This window comes from Carassius gibelio, chromosome A20 (assembly GCF_023724105.1).
Source record: "Carassius gibelio isolate Cgi1373 ecotype wild population from Czech Republic chromosome A20, carGib1.2-hapl.c, whole genome shotgun sequence".
In the NCBI taxonomy this organism is placed as follows: Eukaryota; Metazoa; Chordata; class Actinopteri; order Cypriniformes; family Cyprinidae; genus Carassius; species Carassius gibelio.
The window spans coordinates 20,031,215-20,040,987 of record NC_068390.1 but is presented as its reverse complement, the minus strand read 5'-3'; the positions used below and the strand labels follow the sequence as shown (position 1 = coordinate 20,040,987).

Genomic DNA, 9,773 nt, shown 5'->3' with positions numbered 1-9,773 from the left:
ACGACAACAATCAGATAAGACACAGGCAGATGACTTCAGCACATGTGTGCATCACTTTTGCATATGCTTTTATACAAAGCATCTTACATTGCATTTTTTTTATTATTATTATTTCCTTGTAACTGAACCAAAAATCTTGGTTTCAGTGGCTATTAAACCATTCAACAATGAAAATTAACAGTATCAAGATGGACTCAAAAAAATTTAAAATGTCAGACTTGACTAAGTAGTTACATCAAAGTTCAAAGAATCAGGGCTGTGTTTTCTAAAAGCATTGTAAGCCTTAGTTTCAAATGGTTATACTTAACCACTATTAGTTTTTACTAGGCTTGATGTGCTGATTGTGGGAAATGCAGCCCAAATCAAGTACAAATTCCTTCTCAAGGTAACAACTGAACAGTTCATTTTTTTTACAGTGAGAGCCAAAACAAATATCATTGTTTCAGTCAGGCAAAGGGTAGGCAATTTATCAACCCGATCTAAGAAAACAACTATTTTACCAGGTGGAAAATTCATATGAATTTTTGCAATGTTATTTGTAGTGAAAAGCAGATAAAAAAAGTATGATTGATGGTCTAACTGTTAATGCAAAACCTTTTTATGTCAAGATTAAGAACTAACAAACTTTTGTGATTGAGATATGTCTGTTTGCCTGTTTACAAGCATTTATTTTCAGTGTGGTGGCTCAAAGACTCCTTGTGATTCCCCCCAGACTCTTTCTCAGAGTGTGGGGTCATACAAGGGTGAGCCCTCACTACCTCCGAAGGTTATTCAGGAGTCACCAGCATTCACCAGTCTTGAACTAGTGTGGGGTTAGTGCTCAGGATGACCAGTGATTTCACAAGGGCCCTCCCTCTAGGCTTGAGGATAAGCCCATCCCATCCAACAACCCCCACATACTCTGTCCCCTCATTGCAAATGACCTATTAAAGAACACTACACCATGGTAAACAAGATGAATGGCTTTTTTCCTAACACATCTCACACTAATCAAGGCTTTCTGTTGGAACCCCCTTTCTTAAGTCTGTTAGATCATGTTAATTTATTAAAGCTGAACCAAAGAATTAAAAAGGTCATTTATCACTGCTGTCTTTGTGTGGGCTTAATGGTGGCACATGGTGTAAGGCCTGTAATTTGTTATCCTCTCCTTTTTGCTCTTATTCTTCTATTCTTTTTAAGCATTTTTTGGGATAAACACAAAAGAAATCAAGTTACACCCAGTTTCTTGTGGCATAACTGTCTGCTGATGATACATTTAAAAAATGCTATATGTGAAGAAAAATATTATGTTAAACATTTGTCAATTAATCAATTACATATTTAATCTACCAGGTGATGTAGAAACAGCTCTGGGTTTTTTTTGTCAATTTCAAAGCAAGCTTTGCTCAATCTGTTCAGTGTTATTACCGGGATAGTACAGAAAAATCTGTCATTTACTTATCCTCATTTCATTCCAAACCTGTATGACTTTCTTTTTTCTATTGAAAAACAAAACAATATATTTGAAAAAATAATATTCTGAATATTTTGTCCATTTAATGGAAGTCAAATTGGAAGCGTTAACTCTTCGGTCACCAACCATCTTCAAAATATATTATTTTATGTTCCACAGAAGAAAGTAAGTCATACAGGGAATGACATAAATGATAGAATTTTAATTTTTGGATGGACAATCACTCTAATTTAAATTGTTGTTTTTTTGTCTGCCTGTTTTAACCTCCATGATGCTTCTTTTGCCACCTTATCTCAAAGATAATCAGCCACACTCTTTCTAACACACTAACAAACACACTCACACAGTCAGAGCTGTCAGTGAGCCAAACCATATGCAGTAATCCCTTTGTATTCACAAACCCATCCAGACAAACAATGTGTCTCAGCCATGTCCCACCCCCAGCACCCCAGACCTAGGCCACCTGCAAACTCTTCACCATTCATGCAAACACAAACCAAAGGATGAAGACCAGCAAGGTTGTGTCAGTGTGTGATTTACTGTAACATCTCTCTCTGACACTTGTGCATGTTATGAATTTTATATCTATTAGGAAACTGGTAACCCGTGTGCAAATACTCTCCCTCCAGTATTCTTCTTCTCTACACTCCACTCATGTATTCTCCAAATCCTCCACAAATCCCCCTCACACAGGCTGAGATGATAAGTGATACTCTTCTGTTGTCGCTTGGAGGAGACAATGCTCAACAACTGTGTTCAACATCATCAATCTCAGAGGACATCCATCACACAAACAAAAGATGAAGTGAGCAGGGGGCTATGTTTGTGAAATGCCTGTTTGCTTACTTTCTTCTCTTCTTTTACCTCCATTTTCATTTAAACCTCTGCTTTCTCTTGAGTAAAAACATCCACAGAGATGCAAGTGATATTGGAGCACAGAAATGAGGAGTGGGAGTGATTTTATGGAATTGTGATTGCATTACTTGTTGCTTTTTTTTCAAATATAAGATCTCTCAAAGTAAATTTTAGTTGCATTATGCTTTTTTGCCTGCTTGTCAATTTACCTTTGAACAAAAACTAAGTTTGGCACAGTAAGCAGGATTTTGAATCGACAAGTTCCTGTGGCAATCTAAAGACATGGTGGTCAAAGCTGTAATCCATTCCAAATGGATGTTCTTGACGTGTGTTACTTTAATAACCTGTTAATCCTCAGACTGTTTGTAAGAGGGGGCTGGTGGGTTTATATACAATTTACTTGAATAAACCATGGTGTTTCATGATTGGCCGAAACAGGAAAAAAAATCAAAAACATCTCACTCTCACTAATAAGTTCATCATTGGATGCTTTAATAAAAAAAAGAAGCTTAGAATGAATGCCTTTTATAATGCTTAACATGGCTGTTTTCTGCTAAAATAAAATAAAACTTATGTTCACATAAACCGGTGAGTAAAGGGAAAAGCTAATATTGTTTTAATCCGACTTGTTGAACCATACACGCTCAATCTATGCACGTTATGTTTTATTTTCAGTAAGCGATGGGTAAATAATTTTTTTTGTAGGTATAGGTTTTTGTAAACACAAGAATGAGCCATGTGTATAGAATGTAAGAGGGTCAGATCCAGCTGAGATTGTTGTAGACCACCTCAGGTTAAGCTGACAATGTCCTGAGAAGACCATCAAGATTATAGCTATGAACACCTGTTAGAGATCTTCAAACCAGCCAGTGTGACCCGCTGCTCTGACATTTACTAACTGAAAAAGGAATATGTAGAGCCTATGAATAACCAGCCTGTTCTACCTGACAGATTAGATGGTTGGTTTTTACAAAACATAATTCTGACATAATTAGTAGCTCCTGTGCCAGCTAATAGTTTTAGTAGATTCTGCTGTCACTCTAATAAAGAATTACAATTATTCTTACTGTGCGAATAGGGTAAAAAGCTACAGATCTTGTATAATTTATCTAACATTGATGCTTTAAATAGGATACCCAGTGGCCAAGTTTGACTTAGTAGCCTAACACATGCCAAAATGAAAGTGTCAGCTTTCAAGTAGTAACAACATGTCTATATTTGCAAATAGCCCACACTATCTTTAATAGGCTACGGTGATAAAATTCACATGCTCACTGTTTTTCCTATTCAAACGAGTCATTTAACTGAAAGGGATATGATATAAAAAAATTAATCGAGCATGAAAAAATATGAATCTTCAACGCAATGCCAATATTTCATCATATCTTAGCTATCAAATATAAACGAAGAGTGTATGATTGGCTAATCAATCGTTCTTTTAAGGCAGATATTTGCAACTGATCAGCTATAAAAGGGACTTTTTTTTAATTTAATTATTAACCAAAAAAAACAGAAATATACAATAATAAACATTAATTTACATTATAATGCACAGAAATAAAACATGCCAGAGTGTACAAACCATTGATTGATTCATCAAAAAACTGAATATTCTTTAAAAATATGACAAGTCTTCTTTGCTTTTTTATTTATAATGTTCTCCAATATAAAAGGGACTTATAACGTTTCACAACCCGGTCTGAACGATTGAATCACGAGTCGGACAGAATTGGTCCGAGTCATTGAATCGAATATACGGTAACCAATTCGTATCAATTGACATAAGAATTTATGAGTGAGCTATGTTTGGAGAGAACCGACGATTTGGCTGATGAGACAGCAAGTGAGCAAAAGTTACAAATAAAACGCACTGGAAATGGGACACATGAATGATACAATATTACAAGTTTAATAAAACTGAATTTAAAAAACGTTGAAAACTGCAATTTGTTCCAACATACAGCATTGCTTTACTGAGACGTTTCAGGAAATATAAACATGCTGCTAGGCATGGACCACGACCACGAATGACACTCAAGAGTTTTTCAACCGGCTCTATAAAATGAAACCTTCAAAATAACCGATTTGCCAAAGAGCGACTAACTTCTTGAGCGCAAAATTGCTTGGAAAGCTTTGCTACCACCATGTGGCGTAAAGATGAAACACAAACAAGAAGGCCTGTGTATGACCCACTGAGGCACCCGTAGAGTTACCGTCAAACTAGACGTGTACTTGCTACATTGTTGTTATGTAATTTCATCAGAATCGGGAAATGCGTGTGTTTACAACTCTACACAAAACTCATCGATAATCCTCATCCGACTCCTTTTTAATCCTTACTAATGTGTTCGTATCATAATGTCTTCAGATTTGATGTTAGATTTCGTGAATTCATCGATGATGAATAAGGAAGCGGAGGATATTTGCATCGACCAGGATGGAGAGTGGGGTAAGATAAGTTACATTATCTAGAAATATCCATGACAGCGCGTGCTGCTCGCGATAAACACCAACTTCTATATTTACTTTAAGTAATGTGTCTTTATAGGCTAGTAATGAGGTTATTTATGAAGCTAACGTCACTTGTATACAGTATTCATTTTCGATTTGCTGTGGATAACTGACTGGTGAACCTGTCTCTCATCCGTGTTTTTGTGGCTTCTATTTTAAAATGCAGTTTAAACAAAATTAGAAAATTAAAAAAAAAATGTGTAACATTAATAGAATATAACAAATACAAGTTCGATTATTTAACTTTGTCACTACACATTTGTTTTGGGATTTATTTTATTATACATTCATGTTTATATATAATTCATATTCATTCATATCGTATTTTGAAAAACACAGGTCTAGTTATGATATTAAATTACAGTGTGTCAGTTTTTTTAGTTTTCAGTTTTGGTTAACATATAAAAGCAACCAGAATTTAAACCAAATTATTTGTTACATCACATCTAAGGGTGAATGGTTGCAGGTAGTTTGACCTGGTTAGGAACAACACAACTCAAAAGATTATGAAATAGATACTTTTTTTGACTCCCTGTACTGCTCTCATGCTTTCAGGACTTTGTTGGTTTTACTTCATTGTGCATCACTGCCTTCGGCTGTAGTTCACAACAATGTCTTTTACTTGTGTAGATATCAGTTTGTTTGATGAGCTGGAGGATCTTGGGAACGCTGACGAGCTTCTGGAGGCTCTGGTGGAGAGTGTAGGCTATGTGAGTCAAACCCCTGCAAAGACAAGCTGGCAAAATCTGTTCCTTGTATATCACATATAGGTTACATTTTTAGTTTTCAAATTGCATTTTGGAAATAGAATTGCATCTTTTAAAGACTGACAAGTTTGTTGAATGCTTTTTTTTTTTTTTTTGATTATAGCTTTAATCAGATATTTGTAGCAATTTAAGCATATATCAAAAGCATTTTGGATCTACCCTTTATTAGAGCACCTCTGTCCCTGACCTGAACTTTGACCTTGATATCCCAGCGTGGAACTCAGATGGCTGGAGGGAAAACGGTAGCCCACGCTCAGGTACTAATTTTAAGTTATCAGTGGACTGGACACTGAATGTCTATAGCAGGAATGAATTCAGAGTAATTTGCTATTCATGAGACACATTTCAAGTAGCTATTACCAAAAAGATATGTATGAAAGCATTTCTATCCTTTTCTGCTCTCACAGATGGTGATGTAAGCATGGACTCACTCTCACCAAACCACATGCTCAGTTCAGTGTCCTCCCCAGCGTCAGTAGAGCCCAACTCACCTTGCTCCACACATGTGAGTCAAACTTTTAACGAAAACCTAAACGCTTAAATCTCAGTGGCACTTGTGCAGGAAACTAAAAAGCTAAAGTAGTTGAAGTCAGTGTGGTATTTAACGTGCCAAATATTGTTATAGTTTGCATAACACATATAGAATGTTAACGCATGTTGTTCTCAATGATGCAACAACCTGTAAAGGGACGTCATACATGCATACAGGAAGGGACGTACAGGAAGCACATTCATGCTTTCTGAAAGTAGATAGATGGGTGAATGAAACTAAATGCAGGGGACTAGATGCATTTTAAAAGATGAACTATTTTTAACATGTTTAAAGAAACATGACCGATTATAACCAATGATTGAATTAATATGCATTAAAACAAAAGGCAGTACTGGGTGGTGTCATAGGTGTTCTGTAGCTGTGTTCTGTCGTTTGATATGTGCAAACAATTTAAATAATGATACTGTAATGTATATAGACTTCTAGAGTAGACCATCTGGATTCCCACCCCAGTATTCCCATGCTTGAGTGCTCTTTCAGTTCTCTTTTTCTATGTAAGGGCTCTGAAGGCTTTTCATGATTTTCCCACTTTATGCTTTTTTTCATATGTTCTATGTTCTTTTTAAGGATGAGGCACTGTCTCCAGTCTCCTGGAATTCTCAGCCCTCTCCGCTGTCTGTCTGCTCTGACTCCAGCAGCTTTGCTGAGGCACCTGCTGAGAGGAAGCCTTCCAAGAGGACCAGTCAGTCAAAAGGTAGGTGTAGTACATTAATTTCCTCATTTGAATAATTTTTCTAGTCTTCTGTGTAATAAGATGATATATTTGTTCACACAGCAAAGCCTCTCCAGCCAGTGAAGAAACTCATTCAGTTTAGCCCCAAGGTTTCCATTCAGCCTAAACCACTCTTTACCTCTGGGCCCATCTCCCATGGTGCAGCCCCCCTTCAGACTAAGACCATCATCATCCAGCCTCTCCAGACTACCGTTCTGCCTGTAGTGAAACCTCCACAAGTCACCATTCAACCAGTACCCCATACAGGTAATGAAGAACCCCATTCTGCCACACTTTAGTCTGATAAATTCTGGTATGTAATAGAAAGTATTGGTATATTTGATATTTTTATTAACCACATTTTATTCAGTTTCAAGGTGAAATGAGTGGTGTGTTTTAAGTTGTATTGCAGCGCTCTCTTCATTGTTACAAAAAAAAAACAGCAGATGGCACTAGCAACACATTTGTGTTTGTCCTATGGTGGGTGTCTCATTTAAAGTCTCTCTTAAGGTAGGCAGGGAATTGTTCTTGAACTGCTGGTACATCCTTTTGGTTAGTAGAGTCTGCCTTGTAGCTTGCCCTAGAAAAAACAGAATAGAAGTAGATATGAAAGACCTGACTGGCTGAGTTATTGACCCGCCAATCACACTGATGTCTTTACACTTGTTTTTATGTGGTGGGTAATTGACTGATAAGCATCAATAGTGTAATAGTGTATCTTAAAAAATATTCAGAGCCATGAAGTCTGTGAACTTTGGCAGTTGCTTTTTTAAATTAGAAATATTGTCTTTAATATCATGTGCATATACATAGTACCATAATAACAAAATGCTAATAAGATTTATAAAATTAGTTTAATTAATTAAAAAAGTGTGTGTGTGTATATATATATATATATATATATATATATATATATATATATATATATATATATATATATATATATATATATATATACACACACACACATACACACACACACACATGATATGTATGTATATATATATATATATATATATATATATATATATGTGTATGTGTGTGTGTGTATGTATATATATATATGTGTATGTATGTAAAAATATAAAATATTGTAAAATTATATATAAAATTAAATAAAATGCATACACTATTTGATTTGTTTGGAATGTTCTTAGGGCGACTGCTAATTATTCTATTTGTATTTAAATTAGTGCATTCATTCTTGCAATAGTCAGTCTTGATTTATTGTGATTGAGCACAGTAGGAAAAAGTTTTCTGAGTTGTCTGATGAAATGGGTGACTCTGTTTAATGTTGAGTGTTTAATGTTCTGACAGGAATCAGCAAGCTTCAGTATCCGTTTCCTTGTGCGTAGTATAAACACTTACCTCATTCACCTGAAAACACAAATGGAGCAGAAGGCAAAAGCAGCCTGAATTCAGATATTATCCTGTACACTTGTCTGAAACATGAGAGACATGATTTTATTGTGTGTCCAAACCATCACTTCCCACTTAATATTTTGACAACTGTGTGACCCGTTTCACAGAATGAGGGTCAGTACAGCTTGGTTTTAAATGTTACGTCACACAAAGCACTACACTATATTTTTGTTTTCTTAGTAGGAGCCTTTTGTGAAAAGAGAGAAGTGCCACAAGCTGCTTATATGTATTGAATCCATCTGTGTGAAACATTGTGGAAGTGCACTTTGAACTGATTGCGTTCTGCTACAGTAATTATTTTCTGGCTAACCGCAGAGTTTTGATGTGAGGTTAATTGTAGTTTTTTGGAAGACTGATGGGTAAGTCAGTTGGTGGCTGAGAGAATGAAAGTTGTTCAGAATGACCCCTGCCGGGGAGTCACCGCAAATTCCTCTCATTTAACTCAACACCAACAGCAACCCATCATGCCTGACAAATTTTGTTTGTCTGTGTTATGTGGAGGTGACGTGTTTGGCTCTGGGTGAAGGATGCTGCTTAGCACAACGCTTTCCTTTGTGATTCAAACAGTTTTTCTCTCTTTATTGTTATTAAACCAGTTTGTGCTGTGAAAACTTTACTTGCAGAGTCTTGTAATTAATGAGATGTTAAGTCTGTAAAAGGGATGAAATATAGCAACAGGTTGGACTCACTTAATTTGAATGGTGAAGTGTTTAAACTCTGTTTTCTCTTGCAGGTCAGCGAATGTTGCTATCTCAGCCTACTCAGGTTGTCCAACTTCAGACACCTCAGGCGGTGCCCACGCATGTAGTCACCGTGCCCACACTGACTCAGGACAGATCCATCTCTGTTGTTGGCTCGGTAACAGCATCTCCTGTGGTCGCCATGACAATGCAGAATTCCACCCCTGATGATGATGTAAGTTTCTACACAAATGCAAATACACTTTGGGTGCATCTCAGTCACTGATCAGGGACTCATTCGTGAAATCCTTCCAGTGCACTGGAACGTTCGCTCCCTGAAAAATCACTCAATCCACTGCAAAACTAGGACACATTGATGCTCACTATGCTCCCTTAAACATCTATAATTAATATTTGGGCTGAAATATTTTATTAATATAAATTATAACATGTAACAGAACAAAGAGAATGTTAAAGAGAATGTAAAATAATATCAAAAATAAATTGGTCCTTCCAGCTGTTGATTAATTCCAACAGTGACATTCTACAATGCTTTCTAATGTTAGAGATGTTGCTGGAAATTGAGTAATCACTGTCCCAATGTGCAGTGAATACTTACCAGAGACCGGATTCATGCACACGATATACTGATTCATGAGCTCAGGAGCTGATTGAGATCCACCCTTTGTCAAGATTAACCTCTCATTTGGTATTAAATTGGTTAAGGGACCTTTTGATGTAGTTTGTGATTGCTAAATCACTGCATATGGTTCCAGTCAGCTGTCATTCAACTGGCTTAGTTTTGATATTTTGCAGCAGT

The 9,773-nt window shown here is 36.3% G+C and overlaps 1 protein-coding gene across 1 annotated transcript in view; it reads left to right on the top strand.

Annotated features, from left to right (window-relative positions):
- Positions 1 to 4,508: 4,508 nt before the first annotated feature.
- The window catches only part of LOC127938488 (cyclic AMP-dependent transcription factor ATF-6 alpha), a 35,797-nt gene continuing 30,532 nt past the window's right edge, over positions 4,509 to 9,773 (top strand). The window contains exons 1-7 of the mRNA XM_052535138.1: positions 4,509 to 4,757; positions 5,450 to 5,529; positions 5,756 to 5,843; positions 5,994 to 6,091; positions 6,707 to 6,833; positions 6,915 to 7,118; positions 9,007 to 9,188. Of these exons, the coding sequence (XP_052391098.1) occupies positions 4,667 to 4,757; positions 5,450 to 5,529; positions 5,756 to 5,843; positions 5,994 to 6,091; positions 6,707 to 6,833; positions 6,915 to 7,118; positions 9,007 to 9,188 (870 nt within the window). The 5' untranslated portion in view covers positions 4,509 to 4,666. The remainder of the gene's footprint in view (positions 4,758 to 5,449; positions 5,530 to 5,755; positions 5,844 to 5,993; positions 6,092 to 6,706; positions 6,834 to 6,914; positions 7,119 to 9,006; positions 9,189 to 9,773) is intronic.